At 48.9% G+C, this 22710-nt stretch overlaps 1 protein-coding gene across 4 annotated transcripts in view; it reads right to left on the reverse strand.

Annotated features, from left to right (window-relative positions):
* The window catches only part of Pax5 (paired box 5), a 187195-nt gene that overhangs the window by 68909 nt on the left and 95576 nt on the right, over positions 1–22710 (reverse strand). For all 4 annotated transcript variants that reach the window (XM_052176398.1, XM_052176400.1, XM_052176399.1 and 1 more), the window contains one exon: positions 13889–14018. In XM_052176398.1, the coding sequence (XP_052032358.1) occupies positions 13889–14018 (130 nt within the window). The remainder of the gene's footprint in view (positions 1–13888; positions 14019–22710) is intronic.

Below are 22710 nucleotides of genomic sequence, written 5' to 3' on the forward strand. Positions count from 1 at the left end.
GGGCAGTCAACACAAGCACCCTAGTCAGGAGCCCAGCAGAAGCAAAGGCTCTGGTGTGGCCAACCGGAAGGAGACAAAAAGACAGGCCTGATCTAGGCTTCTGAGTTTTAAGCACGGAGGCTGAGGTAATTTGTTATGGCAACAACCAGAAGTCACAGGAATATTTAGAATAGAGAACCGGGTGTCCCTGGCTCCACTCAGCATCTCTTTGTGTGGAGACCTTAAAGCCTACCTTTGCCATGGACTGCTTTCCTGTATTCCAGATTTTCAAAGCAACACTTAAACTATGGCGAGAGGGAGTGCTGTGCCCTTCAGTATTAACACATTTAATCACATGGTAATTCATCTTACTTATCTGATCGCTTGTATTGAGAAATACCTAGGATATCAGGGCCTTCCTCCAAGGGCATCTATGATGTCGTCTCCAGAGACAATTAGCTCCTGAGGGCTCTGGCCAAAGACTGGATGAATCCATTGATGAATTCATCAACAATAGCATTATTGGGAGATGGAGAAAGGAGGTAAGATGGTGCCTCGCTGTAAACCGTGTGTCCCCTGAGTTCTTGGGGTGTGTCTTGCCTTGTCTTCACCATGTATCACTTTTCTCTGCTTCCTGGTTGCCATGGTGAGACCTGTTCTTCTCGGCCATGTTCTCTCCTCATGATGGAGCAATGCCACTGAAGCAGAGGGCAGAAATGCATGTTTCCTCCCTAGAGCTGTTTCCTCTGGTACTTTAGTCTCGTATTAAGGTCCTTGTGTCTAGAGGGAACTGCGGCTCACACACAAGCGGCTGAGAAACAGAGGCCACCTAATCCCGAGTTACCGAGCTGCAAGCCAAAGCCAGGCAGACTGCTCTGGAGTCTGTAGCAGCACCATGGCTGTGCGCAACTTTCAGCCGCTGTGCTCCTGGACATGGAAGGCTGTGCTCAGAGTCCTGTGATGATTCAGGGTTCAACGCTACTAGAAGCAGGACGGCAGAGGCCTGAGGGTGGGGTGGGGACAAAACCACTTCCACTTCCAGATAAAGGAACCCAGATGCTTTCTTGAACTCTTAGTAGGATGAAAATAATGTTTCAAAGAAAAAGGGGTGGGGAGACCCAAAGCATGAATGTGTGGCTAGCTCCAGAGACAGCCTGTCCAGTGTTCAGAGAACTCAGTGTTAAGCTCCTGGGGTCTGGAGAGATGGCTGAGTGATAGGAGCATTGCCTGCTCTTCCAGAGGACACAGGTTCAATTCCCAGCACCAACATGTTGGCTCACAACTATTATAGCTCCAGTTCCAGAGTATCAGATACCCTCTTCTGGCCTCTGCAGGCACCAGGCATGCATGTGGTGCACAGACAGACATACATGCAGGCAAAACACCTGTACACACAAAAATCAGTCAGACTAAAAAAATTTAAAGTTGTTCTCTTGGGGGCCAATCTAAAGCAGTCTCCACTGTGGCTTCCCCATGCTTCTGACAACTTCGTATCCTCACCCCATAGTACTGAGCCCGTAAGGAGGCAGCGAACAGACCCCGCAGCCCTGTGCCAGCTGAGTGTGACAAGATTACCCACTGTCCTCTTGCCTCAATAACTGAGAGCCATCTACCCAGTGTCCCTGAAGATATGGCCCACGACCCATGTCTTGCCAGAGAAAAATCCACAATGATTTGCCCACATCATTAGAAAGGAGCATTCTTCACTCACTGATAGGTTAGAGCCTCCATAAAAATATGAAGTAAAAAATTTAGAGAGCTAACATTATACAGAGTCTAAAGCAATTACAGGTAATCAGCCATATGCATGCAATGTCGTGTGTGTTTATAATGCATAGATAAGACTCTGGAAAGTCACATAGTACAACTCTGCGAACACCTGCATTCTACAGCGGGTCAGGAATGATGTGCAGGAAGTCAGTCACAGATGCCTTAGGTACTTCTGTGCCTCTGGAATTACCTTTACAATGATCTTGGATTATTTTTGGTTAGAAAGAAACTGTTGATACAGGGTCTCTCTACGCTGCTCTTGATTGTCCTGGGACTTGGTATGTAGACAAGGCTGGCCTCCAACTCACAGAGATCTGCCTGCCTCTGCCTCCCAAGTGTCGGGATTAAAGGTGTGCACGCTATGCCCGGTTTTCAGCTGGCTTTGGTGGCTCACATCTTTAATCCCAGCACTCAGGAGGCAGAGGCAGGTAGATCCCTGATTTCAAAGCCAGCCTGATTTACAGAGCAAGTTCCAGGACAGCCAGGGCTACACAGAGAAACCCTGTCTTGAAAAAACAAATAACAAACACAACAAACTAAACAAAAAATCTGCACTTTTAAGAAAGGAGGATGGTGAGTGGGGCATGGTGGCACTGCAGGGGAGCACTGCAGGGGGTACTGCAGGGGGCACTGCACTCAGGAGGCAGAGGCAAGATTGCCCACTCTCTAATTTAAGGCCATTCTGTTCTACATAGTAAGTTCTAGATTAGTCAGGGCTATATAACGAGACCTGTTGACATACAGACAGACAAACAGATAGACAGACAGAGGTGATGAAAGATTAAAGCAATCTTGAAAGCAGAGAAACACGGCTTCCCTTACACACTGCCTCTGCACAGAACCTTTCCTCAAATTCCTGGCCAAAGAGAAGCCACATTAGCCCCCTGCCGTTCGCCCATATGCACACAGGGTCCCCCAGGATCCTGACACAATCTCTTTGCTTTGCTTCACCTTAGACAGGTTTCCATATTTGCTTCCCTCATCAGAGTGAGTCTGTGGACAGAAGGAGCACCAGGGTCCTCGGGCCCAACACACAAGACAGCCCAGTCTTGACGGAAAGAGGAATGAATGAATGTGTGAATGAATGATACATGGCAGAACCTCTACAAAGTAGTCAGGAGAGTTTTTCCCCTGCTCCAGACAATGAGCAGGGCCGGGTGCTCTCTGACCAGGAGAACCAGCTAATGAAATCACTATTTTAGGAGGATGGATCACAGCAGGGTGGCCTGGGAAGCTGGAGGCCCAGAGACCCGCTGGAAGGCTATTTGGAAAGGTCTGCTTCCGAGCTGCCTGCGGGTGTGAAAAATCTCTGAGCGCATTACCAGGAGGGCCATCCGGCTCCGTTTATTTTTATCCTACGGAATACAAGGTCAGAAACGCATAGAGAACTTTTGGATGAAATTATTTTTTTTAATTGACACCACACTTTACACAAATATCAATTCATTTGTTCAACAAATAGTTCTTGGGAACACTGGGCTAGCGTGAAAGCGGCATCCATTCTTCAATGTGCATGTTAATTATAGAGATGCGCGTGGTTCACCTGGGCTTTCAACCATCCGACCTCCGCTTCTCTGAGCCTCACAGTGGTCTTACGAATACTAAGATTCCCAACTTCTGGGATGCTGAGAAGCCAAGCATCGACTGCTGTGGGCATCCTTACTAGTGTGGAAATGAATATTTTAAATCCAGCTGAATTTGCCCCCAAATCATTCTGGAAGGCAAATGGCCCCGTATCTCGGGAGAGAGGAGCATTTCCAGTCTCAGGTGTTGAATTTTTGTGCGTGGCAATCTAATCTCAGCATCATCTGGTTGGTAGTGTCCGGAAAGAGTTCTCTGCTATTGCAAGGGTCTCCTGGCAGGGGGAGGGGGGATACTCTGCAGTTATTAAAGAAGATAGAAAGGACAGAGCAGTGGAAGTAGGCAGGGCTGGAAACCCAGTTGTTGGCAGGGGCATGGGGGTGGGCAGCAGGCCGGGTAAACTGGAGGGCTAGGCAGGTCTATCTGAGGATTCTAAAGAGGCCTTCTCTTCTCAGGTTCCCCATGTTGATCTGAGAGGAAAGAGCCTACCAAGCTTTCAAGACAGGTGTTTTAATCTTTAAATCAAACCCTCTGATTTTTAAAGGGCCACTTTTAAATTGTTTTGGTAGTTGCTCAGTAGACCGCATTCAAAAGCTTAAAAGTGTAAATGGAAAGCTGGAGGTGGTTCAGTGGGCAAAGGCTCATGCCAAGCAAACCCGGTGACCCGAATCCAAGCCCTGGAACCTCTGTCCAGGTGGAAGACAAGAGCCCATGCCACAGATTGTTCTCCGCGCTTCACACGCGTGCTGTGTTGCATGTGTGCATGCACATGCACACACACCTTGCACACACACTTTGCACACATGCGCACCCTGCTCACACACGCTTCCCATCAGGCCACCGTGAGCTTCCTCATCCTTTGCAACCGCTGCGTGCTGCCCTGCTGTGGGAGCGACTCTCTGCTTCCTTTATCTGCCTCCTCCCGGTGGACATTTGGATCCTTCTCTGATCTTCAAAAGGATAGATGATATTTTTAATGTTAAAAACATGTTGTGCAGATCAAAAAAACCTTTGGGATGGACTTCCAGGCCAAGCTGAGGGATCTGAGGGGCAATGCCTGGGTCTGTAAGCTCACAGCACCTGGAGGCAGCTTCCAGCACAGTACTGTATGAAGGTTCTTTGCCTTCGTGGTAGTAGTAAGATCACTGGCAGCAGAAGGGAGCAAGTTTGGATAAAGAACTGTCCGGGGCTATGTGAAGAGTCAAGCTACCCTGCTGGTGTAGTTTCTACTAAATCTAAGAACACCCAAGGTCTGGATTAGATAGGCTATGCCCAACTGGTCACAGAGAGGGAACTGAGAAATGGCCCCACCCTGCAGGTGCCTCTTTCTCTCGTGTGTACATTCATGGGACACTTTCTGGGTTTGTGTCTTCCACTAGAAATTTCTTCCCCAACCCAAGACAATCCCCCAAATTCTCATAATTTAAGTCTCAGATCAAATGCTACCATTTGGGGAAGGCTCTGCTTCGCACCACCCGGTACCCAGTCTTTCCAGACTCTCCCCCCTTGGTAGTTTTCTTCGAGCTCCTGACACGATGAAAGCACACTGTGTTCATTCTATGTTCACTGTAAACTTGCCCTCACACACGCCCTAGCACTCAGGCACACCCAGTGAGGGGAGAGACTGTCCCCAGAGGTCCCATGGAGTGAGTTGCTACTGATATCACCTCTTCTTTCCAATACAGAAAACAAACTTCAACAGCCCAGTGTTTCCCACAGGAAGCTGGTGGCCCAGCCCATGTCGGAGCTTTTCTTGTTATTTCCCCCAGCACTGTTCAGCAGCTTGGGCACACAGACATTTCTCAGAGTCTTGCGTTCATTATTCATTATGACTGCACTCTGAGGGAAGAGGTATTTAGCTGCGTCTGATGAGCCTCCAAAAGTCTCATAAAAAGTGGGTCAAAGGAGGTGTTCCCAGTGGAAGGATGAACAATCAGCTGTTCAGAGCGGCCTGGCGGCCAGCCAGAGGAAACCTGAGCTCCTGGGAAGCAGGCACATCTGAGCAAGAAGCCTCCTTGGGAAAGCGGCAGTGGCACTTAGGATGAGGAGGTCCCCTCCCCCCCACCAGGGACCCTGACACTGCCCCATGGGCCCAAGTCCCTGGGTTCACTGATCAAAAGCAGGGGAGAGGGTTTTAGTGTTTCTCTGGAACCCGCGAGAGGGCTCAGGTGGCAATTCCTTACTGCACAAGCTTGAGGACCCAATCTCACCCCCAATATCTGTGTGTGTGTTTAAAGGGTGTGTAGTGTCCATCTGTAATCCCTGTGCGGGGAGGCGGAATGGGCAGATCCCAGCACCACTCACAGGGCGGCCTCCAGGCACAGTTAAAAGTTCTAGCTCAAAAATAAGGCAGGGAAGGAACAGGAAAGACCTAACACTAACTTACTGCCTCCACACTTACGAGCACACGTGAGCCAGAATGCACACGTGTTCACACTCACGTGGACATACACACACAGAGAACTGCAACACACACATACACCAAAACCTCCCTGACTGCACTCAGGCTCCTGTCCCCACTGCCCCTCAGCCGGTGATGTCCTGACAGCAGATGTCCTGACCCTCTTTCTGTCGGCTTACACAGGCAGGATGAGGACCCTCTGAGGGTTCTCAGGAGGGTTTTCCTCCCTACACTCCACCCACAGTGAGCTGGGCCTGGAAGAGTCCTTGCATTGTCCACCAAGGAGAGAGGTATAAGACTCAGTCAAACAAGAACCAAGAGATGTATTAAGATAGGTGCTAAGCAACATGCTAGCACTATGCAGGGACCACTCAAGCGATCCTCACAAAAGGCCAAATACCAATAGATGCCATCACGCAGAGCACTTGTCCTGTGTGTAGTGGGTCTTGCTGGGGTCATCAGCATTACAAACCAGAAATTAAAAACAAAACGAAATCCCAAACATAGGAGGCAGGCAGCAAAAATGGCTATTCTCCCATTTCATGACGAAATACTGAGGCCTAGAGAGGACATGGAATTTGCCTAAAAAATAAGAGCATGTAAGTGGCAAAGTCCAGACTCAACTCCACCTCTGTCTCCTGTTCCTGTCCCCTAGCGTCTGCTCAGATCCAAAGGGCAGGAGCGTTTGCTTTCTTAGGTGGCTATGTTTGTGGTACTGAGGCTCCAAACATAACAGGCAGCAGGCAGGGCTGGAGACTCAGGGACTTGGCATCTGCTCTCTGCTGTAGTGGGTCTCACCTGCTGTGAATGAGACTGAGAATGGCCTCTGAGGGTTAGAGGGAGAAATGCCAGAGAAACCTCAGGGCCCAGGCCCAGGCCTCTACCACAAAGAGCCTCCCACGCTTGTTGGGCCAAAGGAGACCCTCCTCAGTGTCTTGACATTCCAGTCTGCTGATGCGAAGCTATGGCCCCCAGGGAAGAGACCACGAGGGCATATGTTGGCCTAACTCCTTTGTTCTCAAAGGCAAAAGGTCAGGTGAGCCCAGCTGGGGACAAGACTGTCAGCTCCTTGACCAGTGGGGAGGCAGGCAGAAGCGAGGAGCCTAGCACCGCCCCACCTGGCATCTTCTCTTGTAGGCAAACCGGGTAGCTGCCCCATCAGCAGGCCTGTGGCCCAAGGACACACCTGCAGATAATTAGTCCCAATCAGGACAGGCCCAAACTGCTGACAGCGCAGGAACCGGCCGGCCATGTCACCAAATTTGCAAATGGTGAGCGATTTCTGAAGCGTGGCCCTGGACGGCAGAGCAGGGTTTAGCTTAATATTTAATGCAGCATATAAACGGTGTGGAGAAACTGACTGTTCTCCAAGGAGACTTTTCTTGGGTTGCCCGGTGTGTAAGAGCAAGGATAGGGTAACTCAGGTACTCCTCCCCCATTTTTGCAACCTGGAAAGAGGGACCAAGGCCCTGACGGATCAACCCCCATCCTTTCCACCCCCCTTAGGACTTCTGAGCTTCTCCAGGCAGCTACTAACACAGGCTGAAGTAAGTGAGGGAGGAGACTGGGCCGACAGTGAGCATTTGTGGGGTTTTCAATGATGAGGGCCATTGCTGGCTGACAGACAGACAGACCACATTTCTTTTTCTTTGGCTACTGCCCAGTCCCACAAAACATTCAAGTAGGTGAAATCTGTTTTCAGTCATTTGGAACTAAACTTCATTTTCACGTAAATGTGAACCTGTGGTCTCCACAGTCTCCACACACATCGACTTTTCTAGGGTCGCAGCTGTTGAGTTTCACTTGGAGCTGTGCCAGGAGTTCCTCATCCTGCACACACACACACACACACACACACACACACACACACACACACCATAATGCCAGGATGAGCTCACATGAGTCCCCGTCCCCATCTCTTCATCCACGTGTTCTGTGCATGGAGAAATTCCTGGGCCACCTTTTTATGTCCCACGGTGTGGACTTTCAGAATATATCTACAAATACACACCATTTATCTCTTCTTTTGCTTCATACATAGTTCAGGCATTGTGTTGTTTTGATTTAGTTTAAAAGTAGGTGTGAAAACAGGTATGGTGGTTTGGCTGGTAATGGCCCCCATGGACTTCCACATTTGAATGCTTGGTGCCCAGTTGGTAGAACTGTTTGGGAAAGATTAGGTGGTGTGTCCTTGGAAGAGGTGTGTCACCGGGGATAACATTTAAGTTTCAAAAACCCGTGTCATTCCTAGCTTCTGTTTCTCTGCCTTGTGGGTCTGGATGTGAGCTCTTAGCTACTGATTCAGTGTCAAGTCTGCCCCCCCCCCACCTGCCTGCCTGTTCATTGTCATGGACTTGAACCCTTTGGAGCCATAAGCCCGCTGAACACTTTCTTTTATAAGTTGCCTTGATCATGGTGTCTTATTACAGCAATAGAAAGGTGACCAAGACATCAGGCTACATTCCTTGTAAACAGGCATCAAGAATATAAGTGGTATGTGTGAGCTAACATTTGCTAACACAAAGAGAGTTTGGTGGAGAGAAAAATGGAACCCCCACTGTAATAGCCCAGGAATTCAGCACCCCATAAGATGGAGGAAGGGGTGCAGAGGCCTCCTACTGAACATTCGTGCACAAGCATCTGCTATAGAGGGTATGTGCGTGCATGAGACTGTCTACTGTGTGTCAGCTCTGGGTTAACTAATGACAATACAAATTTCTAACTGTGTTAATAATACTGTATTAAATTTTTATAAGTGGGATCATATTTTATTCTTCTATAATTTGTTTTTTAACCAAATATATGTCTTAGACATTCATGTTAGTACTCCTTAAAAAAATAAAGATTTATTGTCACTTGTGTATGTGTATGCCTGCTTGTCTCCACGTATACCACATTCATGCAGGTGCCTATGGAGATCAGAAGAGGCTCCTGGAGTTACAGGCAGTTGTGAGCTCTGGTGCTGGAAATGGAACCTGAGTCTTCTGAAAGAATAGCAAGTGCTCTTAACTACAGAGCCATTGCTCCAGCCCTAGCTCTATGTGTGTACATGCGTGTGCACATGTGTGCATGTGTATGTAGGCAGGTATGAGTGTTGTGTGTGTGTGTGTGCATGTGTGCATGTATGTGTGTGTGTGTGTGTGTGTGTGTACCCACAGAGGCCACAAAAGAGCATAGATTTCCTGTGCTGTGGTCTCAGCGTCAGGAGATTGTAAGGCACTGGTCTGAGTGCTGAGAACAGAAGCCAGGCCTTCTGAGAGGACAGCAAGCACTCTTAACCACTGAGCCCTCCCCCTCCCTCCCTCCAGCCTTTTGACGATCATAGTAGCACTGTATTGCCTGTGGGAATGCACCCTAACTTACTTAGCTGATTTCTGTGTGGGGTGTGCTTTGGTTCTATTGGTTTGCCACTGCAAATGACAGGCAAAGTCATCATTGCAGATCTATAGAGTAAGTTCCTTAACATGAGCATAGAGCTTCTGAGTCAGTGGGTGAACTTAAATGTATTTAAAACCTTAAAGGACATTGTCAAGTTTCCCTCCAAAGGGAATTACATAAATTTATATATCCCAATAGAAATCCATGAAAATATTTTTCCTGTGTCTTTTCCAACACCAAGACTTAATCCAGAATTGATGGTTTCAGTTCCGGTATATCACGGCCGCTTTAATTGGCAGCTCTGTGGTAAGGAGATGGGGGTACATCTCCCCATACACTTTTGAGGCAATAAAACTATGATTTTGCCAATAAACTACCCATTATTGCCTAGTTTTTCTACAAACCATTTTTCTTATTATTTTTAAAATATTTATTTAATTATTTTTAATTGTGTGTGTCTTCATAGGGTGTGTGTACACAAGTTAAGTGCCTGTAGATGTCAGAAGTGTCAGATTTGGAGCTGGAGTTACAGATGGTTGTGAGTCACCTGTTACAGGTGCTAGGAGTCAAACTCAGTTCCTCTGCAAGAGTATGCTCTTAGCTTTTTATTTGTTTTTTTTTTTTTTAAAGCCTTTTATAGAGAGGCTGCAGAGATGGCCCAACAGTTAAGGGCACTTGTTGCTTCTGTAGAAAACCCAGATTTGGTTCCCAGAACCCAGGTCAGGTAACTCACAATAACCTGTAACCTCAGTTCTAGGAGGTCTGACGCCCTCTCCTGGCCTCTTTGGGCACCTGCACACATATGGTACAATACAAATAAGCAGGCACACACAGACACATATAAAAATAGTGCCTAGCAATATTTTGTGTGTACACAAAAGCTCCTTATATATTAAACAAATCAATGTTTACCATCTATATTACACCCCACCCTAGTTTTGCTTTTGGGTGTTTTTACATACAAAAAGATTTACATTTTAATTACATTTTTCAATCTTTTATGTTTGAAACATTTTAAAGGACTTTTCTACCCTAGAATTATAATTTTTCCTTTTTTTTTGGTCCTGGTTTATTATAGCTTTATTTTTTAAAGTCTTGGCTAAGTGGGAATTTGTTTTAAATAATACATAAGTATACATCTTTATGGGGTGCATTGTGATATTCTGATATAAACTGTAGTGTGTCATGGCTAAATCTGGCTAATTAGCATATCTGATACCTATCCTAGCCTATTTGTTTCCATAGAGACAGTGAAGCGAGGATCTGAACACATATATCTGGACTATTTCTCCACTGTCCAGTTTGGCCACGCGTCTGAAACCTCAGTTCTACAATAGTTGTAGTTACTATAGAGTTATCATATGCTTTTATTTTTATTTAAACTGTTACTACATTTAATGTGTGTGAGAGAGAGAGATCAGTCTTGGCACAAGCTCTTCATCTGCTGAGTTATCTCGCCCCTGGTGGTATATTTTGGAATGTCCTAGCAGCTCTGCTTAATTCTTCACTTTAGAACATCTCTAGCTATCCTTGAATGTGTATTTATCAGCATTCATCACCATTTTGACAATTTTTCTTAAAGTCTGTTGGCATTTTACTTGGGATTGCTTTAAGGTAAGAGGTTACTTGGGGAGTGGACAGACCTCTCTCTGACAGTCAGTCTAGGAATGAGCATCTGATTCTTTTGTGTCACTTACTGTAGTTCTAAATTTATTCTCTGGTATTGTATATATTGCTGTTGAACTCTCAGTCTTCTATTGTGCTAATTATTGTTGATTTATAAGAAAGCTAACGACTAGGCTGACAATTAGAATGTGCCTTCCTTTTCTTCCTTTTTGGATGCCTGGTCTTGTGTTTTGAAACTGGGTCTTCCTATGTAGACCAGGCTGGCCTCCAACTCCCAATCCTCCAGCTCTGCCTCCTGACTCTGGGATCACATGGGCGCACTGCCACACACTGCCCTGGAATCACACGTGCGCACTGCCACACACCGCCCTGCCCTTACTGACTGATGTTTCAGGACTAAGCACAGCGCTGACTGTGGTCGGGATGTTTATTTTCCTTTCCTGTGTGTCATGTAACTTTCAAATGAAGAAATCCAAGTCAATTCAGGCTAATCTTTCTTCCAGGGCTTATCTAATCTGTGTGTTCCTGTGTCCCTGTGTGACTTTCTGTGTGTCCCTGTATGGCTTTCTGCAGATCTTTGAGACCCTGTAGCCTGTAGCTGGCCTTTTCAGCTGCAGCTCTGGATCTGGGGACAATGCACAATCCTTTCCCTGCACAACTTCTAACGTGAATGAGGTAGCCTTTGCTGCAACCATGGAAACCTGTCTGCAGGGGCTGCTGCCACTGAGCCCTGGTCTGTCACAACCGGTGGCAGCACAGCCCCAAAGGACCAGCTCTTTTAAGTTTTTGAGAAGTCAGAAAGCTAGGTTTTATTGTTGTTGTTGTTTTGTTTTGTTTAAAAGATTTATTTATTTATTATATGTAAGTACACTGTAGCTGTCTTCAGACACACCAGAAGAGCCATCAGATCTCATTACAGATGGTCGTGAGTGGCCATGTGGTGGCTGGGAATTGAACTCAGGACCTCTGGGAGAGCAGTCAGTGCTCTTAACCACTGAGCCATCTCTCCAGCTGTTGTTTTGTTTTTGTTTTTGTTTTTGTTTTTAAGTCTTTGTTCAAATGTTCTAAAAGCCCCACAAAGTCCAGTTAGATTTACCAAAGCCCAGATTAGCCTTGGTTAGGGAGCCTGCTTCTCATTTCCAAGGCAAGATGTCGCCTTGGTCTTCACTGAACTATTAGTCACCTAAATGAACATGTGCCCAAACCCATTTCCCAAATCCTGCTCCAACCTTTCCCCCTCCCGTGCGGTCTCCTCCTGGATCTCATCTGAGTGTCACAGAGACCCTGAGAGGTCAGAGACGTTCCATGGATGGAAGAGCATCCAAAAGGGCACAGCAAGGACATCCCAGGCCTGGACGGGCCCCTCTGGCAGTCTTCATGGCACAGTGACAGCACACAGGCCCTGCTGGGGTGTGGCACAGCCTCGCCTCGGCTGTAATCGCAGGCAGCATATTTAATCACACTGTGTCTTCACTTATGCGATGGAAATGAAGGTAAGAGTGGCCACCTCTCAGTGTCCCCCTGAGCGACAGCAGAGGGGCTGAGACAGTGAAGGGACAAGAGTTGAAGCTGTGCTGACTCAGGTTGGCTCCCCTTCTCTCCCCGCACCTCCTCGGCTGTCTGTGGCTCCCTGAGAGCAAGCACAAGGGTTCCAGAAAACTGCAGGTGGCTCTAACTCAGTCCCTTTCTCCACAGAGTGGGCACATCTGAGCTAGGCGTCTGCAGCTGGATAGTGGGAACACTGTCACTGAGGCCCCTGGTGAACCCCACAGGGAAACCCCTCAGGAAATACCTCACTGACTGGAGCCCACTGGCTGGAACCCTTTCCTCACACCTCCTCCCTGAGTCTCAGAGAACTGTGGGCTGTGCCCCAACTTAGATATAGAGGACCAAGTCACTCTTGTTCTATCTGACTCTCATGTGGTCCCCAAACTAACAAACAGGATTCAGCTGCTTTAGCCTGAGCCCTGTGCTGACTTAGCTGTTAGGTTTCAGAGGCAGGCCTCCAGTTTGGTCACGTAGGGGACCCTGGGCCTCAGATCTTGCCTCGTTCATCCTTCCTCTGCAAACTCTAACACAAGTGAATTTTCTGGCTCTGCCTCTACCTTCAGGTTATGTCCATCAGCCGACAGGGACACCTTGCCATCTCTGGTTGGATCCCAAGCTCCCAACCAAGTATAGCCCAGGAGCCTCCACCATCTCTACATCCCATATCCTGGAGCGCCTCCGGCCTCCTGAGTGAGACACCCTCCCAGAACTGGCTGTAGGGACTGCTCCAGGGCTCCATGGCGCTGGGCTGGAGGAAGGAATCCCCCTGCAGCAGCAAGTCCTGCAGTGACAGCATGAGGGGGTTCTGAGGAGTCACAACCGACACACTCACTCACTGGATGCTTGCTTTAGATTAGGCAAGAGCCCAAGCCCCTCGTGGGTGGGAATGCAGCCATTATCACAAGAGTCTGTGCAATCGCCATCACTGCTCCCAGCATACACATCAGAAAACCACAGCTGGAATCCTGATACAACTCACTGGAGATTGCTTGACTGACACACAACAGGTTGGCACCCTGCAGCAAGTGGGGTCCATCCTGAGGATAGAACTCAGGCCCAGCACATGCTGGGCAGCACACGGCTGCTGAGCCGCCCTGTCAGCCAGAGGGCCTGTACTTTTAATCTTCACACTGATGGTGGTAATGGCGGCTGCCAGGAAAGACAGCTGCTTGGCATACGCCCAGCACCTCCTAATCCTTCTGTCTTCAGCTTCTGCTTGGAAATCTGAACCACCAATGCTGTCTTACAAATAGACCCTCCACTCCCGGAAGTTAATGACAACCAACAGATTTTCCTGACTCATGAGAGAGAGAAATTCCAGACCTGGCCCCACGACAGGGACCCCTCTGGCAGTATGATCCATCTTCTCTCAGTGACTTGAAATAGTGTGCCCCCATGTCACCTCATCCACAGCCTGTGTCCCTAGCAGTCTGCCACCAAACCCCATTAGAGCAGAGGACAGTCATGTTCAAAAGCACCAAGAACAGCTTCCCACCTCGCACACATATTCCCATTCTCTCTCTCTCTCTCTCTCTCTCTCTCTCTCTCTCTCTAGCTCACTCTTGTTCCCCAACAACCCCCAAATCTCCATCTAGGTATGCTCACCTGTGACAATGGGGTAGGACTGCGGGCCTGGAACACTGCTCCCGATGTCAGCGGGGGTGGGGCTTGTCAGGTTGGCCTTCATGTCATCCAGGCCCCCAGCCAGTGAAGCCATAGCTGAATACTCTGTGGTCTGAAAGAGGAAGCAGACATCTCAGCATGGAGCCCAGAGGTACCCTGATCAGATGCAAGGCCGTGGCCTGTCCACAGAGGTTCCGGGAAACCCAGGCTGTAGGGGCAGATGCAGCTCAGTGGAGCAGTGCATGTATCCAGAACCAACTGCTGTTCCCTGGTGGAGAAGGGGGCAGGAGCACACACAGCATCACCAGAGGCCAAATCCAAGATGCAGATTCCCCGGCTCAGCCACAGAGGCCACAGGGGGCACCAAACAAGCAAGGCAGAAATAAGAGTCTACTTGCCAAGGGTGGGGGCAGCATGGTTTCTGGCTTGGGGACTCTTAGACCCCCAGAAAGAAGTGTTCAAAAGGAATTTGAGGGATCATCCAATCCAGACTCATTTCACAGATGGACAAATTGGGGTTAAAGGGGAGGAGGGTTGTGTCTACAGTAGACCAGGCAGAATCCCACTCCAGGAGCTGGGTGACCACAAGTTCCCAGTTCCAATTCAGTACATAGAGCAGACTGAGTCACAGTTTGATGAGTGACTTTGAATTCTGGAAGCATACAGTCACCTGCATGCAGAATATTCCCTGTATAGATGTCAGATTTATCAAACCCAAGGCAGTGCATGCGCTGGGCACCGAGTCATGTCCCTCTCTTTAAGCCACTCGTGAAATTTAAGCCTGCATGCAATGAGTCATTTCCTTGACATTGAAGCCATTTCAGCATGGCCTCCAGGGAAGGCAGAAAAGATACCAGCCTGAACCTTCCCATTCAGCAAAGACTACATTTTCTACATTATAAGGATGAACAGCGCCTCTGCCTCCCTCCTGAACCTGACTGCAAATACTTCAGCCAAAGAATTCGGCTGTGTGCACCAAGTTTTGGTGGGAGCTTCTTAGGATCCTGCCTTGCCAAAGCAGGTCAGATCCCAAGATGATACACTTGGCAAGCAGGAAGAGTAGGCAGAGAGCCTGTGATTTGGGAGCGCCTCGTGTACTTGGGAAAATGATTGTTGCTATTTCTGAGGCACCGCTTGGCAGGGGTGGAGTAGGATATATGTCTCCTGAAAAATGGTCACCAAGAAAGACTTTCTGGAGAAGGAAGCACTGAGGTGGGACAGGAAGATGGCTTAGGCCTGCTCCTGTCCTCACTGTGACAGGGCACCTTGTGTAAGCATCACTGTACCCCACCCCAAGGCCTCAATCTCTCTCATGAGACCATGCATGAGCCCAGGGGGTTGATCAGGACCTGAAGCTGACCATATTAGGTGCCTTTGCCTTTTGCATTTAGACCTCTAATCCACCAGAGATTGATTTTTGTGTCTGGTGTAAAGATCTAATTTCTTCCTTCTCCCCATTTCTGAATGGATAACCAGTTGCCCCTTGCTGGTTATTAAGAGCCCATCTCTCCCTGCTGATTTGTACATCTCCTTACCCATATATCAAGGGTCCATATGTGCACAGATGGTTTTCCAGCCCGGATTCTGTTTCATGGGTCTATTTATCTATCCCTGTGCCAATAGCACACCATGTTAATTACTGCAGCTCTCCAGTGCTCCCTTGTGCAGTAGACCCGGTCCCAGCCTGGCTTCTCCCTTGGAGTTCTTGGGCCTGCTATGGGCCTAGGGATTCTTGGCTACATGTCTTGGAATCGGCCTTTTCTGGAATATGATTGATAAGGCCACAGGGTTCTGGGTGAGCTGTCCTCAGCAAGCAACCCCTCAGGATACTTGAGTCTGCAGTCCATCCCTCTCAGCTCCACTGGGCTCTCAGGCCTGCGCTGAAAGTACTTTCCAATTTTTAGAGAATGCTATGTATCAGGCCTCACCTGTGACTTCCCGTCTCAGCCTCAAGCTCTGCCCATCAAGGGGCTGTGGTATTCCATTTCTCAACACAAAGGCTTGAGACTTCCATTTCAGAAGAAATGAGATGGGCTTGAAGCCAAAGCCACACCACATGTGGGTACCACAGCCAGGATCCAAACACGGGTCATCTTACCGCAGCATCTTGAGAGTTACCCTGATGATTCTCCGACTGTGAGGCCCAACCCAGCAATGATGAAACCAAACAACTTGTTCCAACTATTGGAAGTTGAAGTGGTTTTGGTTTGTTTTCTTAGGGCTGTTTGTTTTGAGACAGGGTTACAGGTAGCCTAGGCTAGCCTTAATAGCCTAGGCTAGCCTTAAACTTGCTATGTATCTGAAAATGTACATTCCCCTCCCCAGGGCTGGCTAATGAGCACAGATCATAACATTCAATTTCCTGCCATGCCGGGGATTGAACTCAAAGCTTCATACGTGCCAGGCAGGCACTCTACCGGCTGAGCTACATCCCAGCTCATTGGTCATGGGATTAGAAGGAATAGAACAGAGGCCAAGGGTTTCGCACCCAGAAAAGCTGAGCCGTACTTGTAAATCATGGTTTGTCCATCAGCAGTAGAGAGGAAAGTACAGTTTTTGCTGAGTTAGAAACAGCAGCATTTGAAGAGCATGTCTGCAACCCATGTAGCATGGCGCTGTTGGGAAAGGTCACTGTCTAGATTTCCTCCCGAAGTACTGAGCCGATCACGCCCTAGCCTCCACCTTGCTAAGAAAGCATCTAAGATCAAATCTTGCCAAATGCAGCCATGCCTCTACAAGGGTCTCTTTCAAAGGGGTTCCTTCTAGAGTTTCTGAATGCTCAGACATGAGCACTCATTCTCCTTTCTGTGTTGCCCTAGTGGAGGCCTGAGTGCAGTAAGTAGACATTCATTTCCCCTGTGCTAGGCCCTGTTGTATGTGTGCAGGTGTATGAGACCAAAAAGACCCTCTACAAGCTCCCAGAGAAATATGTATAACCCCAGAAAGTCCATCTAATATGGAGACAAACACAGAGCCATTAGTTCTCACAGGCCGTGGTATGATCAGGAAGAGGCTTTTCTTCAGGTGAAATGAGCAGGCTCCATCCCTCAAGTGGGGATGGCTGAGGAGAGCTGAGAGGCAAAGGGGATGAAGGAGCCAGACCAGAAAGGGGCGCTAGCTAAAGAAGTAGACACGAAGGTAGACCAGTTGGACCTGGGCCATGACGAATCTCTTCCATGGATACAAAGATAATTGAGGAGCACAAGCTTCTTCAAGAGTCAGTCAAGAGTCAAAATACCCCTCATGCCTATCCCTGGCCCCAGCTTCTAGGACTCTATTTGCAGACATGGCTGGCAGCTGAATCTGTGAGGGAAAGTTTACGTTTCCCCCTAGGAGACAGAGCCTATCTCAGAAAGTGTGGTGGATAGAGATGTCCTACCTCTCCTGTATTTAAATTTCCAGATAGAAACCAAGATTCCACTTTTTTTCTGTGTCAGACAAAGTGCATGGACTCACTCCAGCTCTTGGGTTTACAAGACTAGGCCTGGGGCTGGGGAAGGCCTGCCATGCCAGATTCTGAAACACAACTGGCTTCCAAAGGGCAAAGAGAAAGAAGCTCGGTAAAGAACCAGACTGGTGGGCAATGGTTCTCACAGCTTTGCCACCAACGGGCAGGGCCCAGCCTCTGTTGTTGGTAGGATTGCACAATTTTCTCTAATAGGAGCATGGCACTGTCTTTTATGTGATATTCAATTGTTTCCCAGGTGTGTCCTCTGAGCGCCCTGTGATGTTTTAAGGGCTACCATGTTCTCACTGATCTCCTGAACTTCCACAAACATGGTTGCACTATCTGTGCCCCCAACATTCTAAGCCCCATTCTGTCTCTGCCCGGAGGGCCCATCTCAGTAAGAAAAAGGTTTCTATACTGTCCATAAGACCCAGCTCAAAAAATAGCTTTTTGGTGAAGCCATTTCTGACTCCATACCCCACCCCTCACTATGTGGCTTCCGGTATCCCACTCTGTCACAGCGTCTCCATTTATAGCAGCTGTTTGTCTCTCTCCTTTCAGAACATAGAATCTCCTTACAGCCCACCAAAGTGCTTATTGAATGAATGAATGAGTGGATGAATGAATGAATGGTCCAGCAGCACGATAAAACCTACAGATCTCAAAAATTTACCAGAGGTCAGGCATGATAATGTATGCCTCTAATCCTTGCACCCAGGGGGCTGGGGCCGGGGCATCCAGAGTTCCAGGCCAGCCTGGGCTACCCAGTGAAATCCTACCACCCAAAAGTAACTAAACAAAATAAGCAACTAAGAACTTCTAAGACAGTAGTTCCTAGTGATATGGAAACAAGCCCTGCCTTCTCCCACCTACAATCCTCACCCAGCAGGCTGACAAGAAAGCCAAGGCCCTGACAAGTGTTAGCTAAAGCCCCTGGGGAAGTACATTAATTAAAGGCAATAAAAGAAAACAGTCATATAAAAGGTATTTTTTAACCTCTGGAGAATATTCAAATTCCTTGCCCATTTCTCTCATAATTCACTGGGAAAGAAAGGTTATTTCCCACAATGAGTTGTTAATTTGCCTCTGATCGAACAATGAGAACATTAGAAACTATCATATATCCCTTTTGCTTTGGCTCGCAGGAAGCTCAGTCATTTCCGTGCTCAGCGAGCACGTCCACAGCACTGCTGGGCCGTGGCACCACAGTCTAACCTGTTCTCCACACTGCGTTTGAACTCTGTCAGAGTGACTTAGCTATGTCTAATCCTTAACTCTCAACTCAGTCAAGTCCTTTGTGGTGAGCAGGGCCTGAGAGAGACAAGCCTCGTGTCAAAAGAAATAGAGTAGGGAAGATGGTGGGGGGGGTGAGGGGTTGGGGGGAGGGGGGGAGGTGGTGGGGGGAAGGGGGAGAGAGAGAGGGAGAGAGTGGGAGAGAGAGTGGGGGGAGAGAGAGAGAGAGGAAAGGAAAAAGGGAGGGAGGGAGAGGGAGAGAGAGAGAGAGAGAGAGAGAGAGAGAGCTCTCTCGCGCCTGTGAGCACTCCTGCTGCCTCTTTCCTAGGAGCAATGCCTGTCTTCTCCCATTTCTCACTGTTACTTGGGAAGCCGCACGCCAGCCAGAGTGGTGTGGAAGGCACACACAGTCACAGTGTGTGGTGATGTATCTACAGCCCTGGGCACATCACCTCATCCTGGCCACCCCAGTTCCCGACCGTCACAGACCCCAGCTGTGTCCTCCATTTTTCTCCTTCTCCGAACCCTTCAAAGTCTGTCTGAAGCTGTCATGTCAGGCTCCTGCTCCCTCTCTGGAGAGCCCCTGCTGCTGTTCGCGCCCGTGACCCGGAAAGAAACAGTAACCGAGGTCAGTGGTTCACAGACTGCCCAGTCCCACACAAACAGCTGGGACAAAACTCCGTATGCTGGCAACCATAGATCCCCCCAAGACCCCAAAGGTCATGACCACCAGCCCGGACCCAGCACCCTCTGTGACAGTGGCCCCCAGTGCATGGTTAGCCTTGCTCTTTTGAGTGCTAGAATTACAGAGATACAAAGAGGCACCTTTGGAAGCTCTGAGGAACAGAGGTGAGTCTCTCCGTTTTTATCTGTCATTTGAAGTCTTGGCCCAATGGTAGACAGAAACAGAGCTAGGAGTGAGCACGTGGTACTCTAGTTCCAGCTCATTCTCCCATAAGCCAGTGCCAGAGGGAAAGGCTGATGAGACAGGGTGAAACATATTTCCATTCTAAACCCTTTCTGCCTGCCTGCAGGAAGCTCGTGGGGATCTAATGGGTGGGAGAGGGGAAGCAACTTGGAGACCGAGTCCTGAGAGGCTGGGGATTCCTGGCATCGGACTCCGAGGCACGTGCCCCGAGAGTGTGCACGATGTCATTTGGGTCCCTATGAAATTACCTGGAAAAGGACTGCCTGGGGCTGCACCAAGTATTGCCTCATCAGCACCGGGCACCACTGCCATAGCATGGAGGAGAGAAGAAACAGACACGTGAGAAGAGGGGCAGAGAAGTGGGGAGCAGCATGAGGACAAGATGTCGGGGCTGTGACTCAGCCGGCTCTGGAGGGGACTTCCCTGACACCTGCTGGGCTCCTCTGGGCTTCACATGGCCCTTGGGAGCCCTGCCAGAGACAGGACACCCACTCCCATCCTGAAGGCCTGCTCACCTCCACCCCTACCCAGAGGAGGCTAGAGTAGGAGAGGAGAGGCCTCAGGGCCTGGCCTACAGCCGGAGACTGGGGAAGTCAGGGTTCTTCCCCAGGAACACCCCAGTGGCTTCTAGAGATTTCCATCGGGGGCTTTCGCTGTATGATCTCTAATTCCTTTCTAATACTGAGAACTCTACTGTTATCACTGGCCCACAAGACAAAATGTCATTTCTATCTTCGTGAAATGAAGTCCAAGTCGAGAAAAGAGAGACAAGGGGGCCACCAGGCTAAAGGGGACTCAGAGACATTCCAATCGGTTCAATGTGCATGCTGATTGAGGCAAACTGTAAAATATGTAATTGTAAAAAAAAATCATGACATATTATATAAAGGGATAAGTGTGCTTAAAAGCATCAAGGAATTTGCTAACTTTCAGCTGTGGTGAGCAGGCTGATTACACTCTGCCTAATGTCTTTAAGAGAAATCTTTCAAACGTTAGTGGTGAAGTGAGACTATGTCCTGGAGGACCTGAGCAGCACATTCATGTCTTCGCATCCTGACCAGAGATGCTGCCTGCGTGGCCAGCATGCCTGCTCTTCTCCAGGCAGCACCAGCTGCCGGGACAGACTGCACCCCTGAGACAGACTCAGACAAAATGAGCCCATCCCCCTTAGCTGGCTGCTCTGGGGTGTCTGGTCCCAGTGAGGGAGGAGTGGGTGTAGGAGCGTTCTCCAGTAGCCCCAAGCACCCGTGGCACAATGGACACCCAAGAGGCCCAAGGCAGCCTGGGGTTTTTCTCTGCCCCTTCGCCTCTGTGCCTGCCCTGCTTCTCCAGGTTGCCACACCCTGACCCCAGTGACACCTTCAGGGACTGTGAACTCCAAACCTTTCCAGAGCAAGAAGACCTTAGGCCTTTCTCCTGCCTGGCGCATTCTCTGCCACATCCCTGCAGGTGTGATATGACTCTGTGGTGTGAGCATATGCGGGAGAGGAACTCAGAAGGCGCCAGGCTCTCACTTCAGCTCAGACACACAGTTATGGCAGGAGAAGACATTGCTCAGACAATTGCCCCAGCCTCAGGCCAGCGCTGGGCTTCACCTAGGTTTGTGCCAGCGAAAGTGTCATGGCCACACTTGTGGTCTCAGATGCTTTCCGTAGCTGGAATATGGGGATGTGTGACCAATTCTGGAAGGCCATGAAAACAAAGAAGAGGGGTAACAGGAAGTCAAGTTCGGGAGAGTAGATCTCTTTCTCTCTCTCTCTTTCTCTCTCTCTCTCTCTCTCTCTCTCTCATTCCCTCCCCTCTCCTCTCTCTCATTCTCTCTCTCTCTCTCTCTCTCTCTCTCTCTCTCTCTCTCTCTCTCTCTCTCTCTCTCTCTCTCTCCCTCCCTCTCTCCTCCCATGGTCAAGCATCTTTAAAAAAAAAAAAAACAGACAAGCAAGAGAAACAACAAACCGCTGCTGAACACCTGCTGAACAGGACAACAGTAAAAAAAAATTACAGTGTCCAAGTACTTCAATGAAACTGTGAAAAGGCAGCGGAAGCACACCTGTTGCTTCCGGAAGTGACGTGGCTTCCAGCCACAACGCCCAGCTGTGAGGTCATTGCGGGAAACTGCATGTAAGCTGCGTGTGATCCCTCTGCATTACTCTACATGCATCTACAATGGTCTCAAAACAAATGGGTAAATTTGTTTTCAAAATTTAAAAAAAAAAATCACCAAACCAGCAGGCTTTAGCATTCTGTCTCTACTAACCAAATTAAAAGAGCCAACACTTGAAAATAAACCTTTAACTGAATGTAGACACTAACAATAGCAGCCATCATCTACAAAGTACTACTGGATGCAGGAACTGTCAAGGATTCTGAAAGGCCTCCCTCTTCCTGGAAGCCTTCCCTGATTTCCCTCCTCTGTGTTCCTAAAACACTTTAGTGTGCAGATCTCTACCACATCCACATCACTCACTGTTGTACCTTAACTACTCATGGTTCCCATCCACCAGCTGGAGTGTCAGCTTCGAAAGAGGAGGGAGCTGGGTCCCCCTTGTGTTTGTGGTAGTAGCTCCTGACCCAGCTCAAAATAGAGGTGGCACAAATGTCTGGACCAGTGGACCAATGGACCAGTGGCCAAATGGACTGGGACAGGTGCCATGGCTGAGCTCTGCCAGTGGGGTCAGAGGGGCTTCACCGTGTCAAAGGGAGGATAAGTGATGTCAACGTTCTTTCAACACACTAGCTCAAGTGCATGGTAAGGGGCGGGGTTGGCCTTCTAGGGCTGTGGCCGAATGTGGGTCAAAATGGTACTCAGCAGAGCAAAGGGCTTCCAAGAAGACATGAGATGAGTTGGATGATGTATCTCCCCTCTGTCTCTTTCTGTTCTCTGCAACCCCAGCACACCCTGAAGGCTTCCAGGTGGCATGGGAAAAGCAGAGACATACCAGAGAGGACAGCGGGGTCAGACAGCATGCCTTCTGTCCCAGAGAAACTTTAAAAAAGAGTAATGGAGAAACCCTTCTCTTCTGGCCTCTGTTGACCTTAGGCGGGACCCTAAGGCTCAGAGCCCAAAGGTATAGCACCAATCTCTATCTGGTGCTCAGAGCTCATTAAGTGTGTGTCTTGGTGACAAGGGACTGCTACTCCCGAGGAGGGCAACCATACTGCCACACAGCCGCCCTGGGAAGAGCGCTCGCTCAGTCA

This window comes from Apodemus sylvaticus, chromosome 3 (genome assembly GCF_947179515.1).
Source record: "Apodemus sylvaticus chromosome 3, mApoSyl1.1, whole genome shotgun sequence".
NCBI classification, from domain to species: Eukaryota; Metazoa; Chordata; class Mammalia; order Rodentia; family Muridae; genus Apodemus; species Apodemus sylvaticus.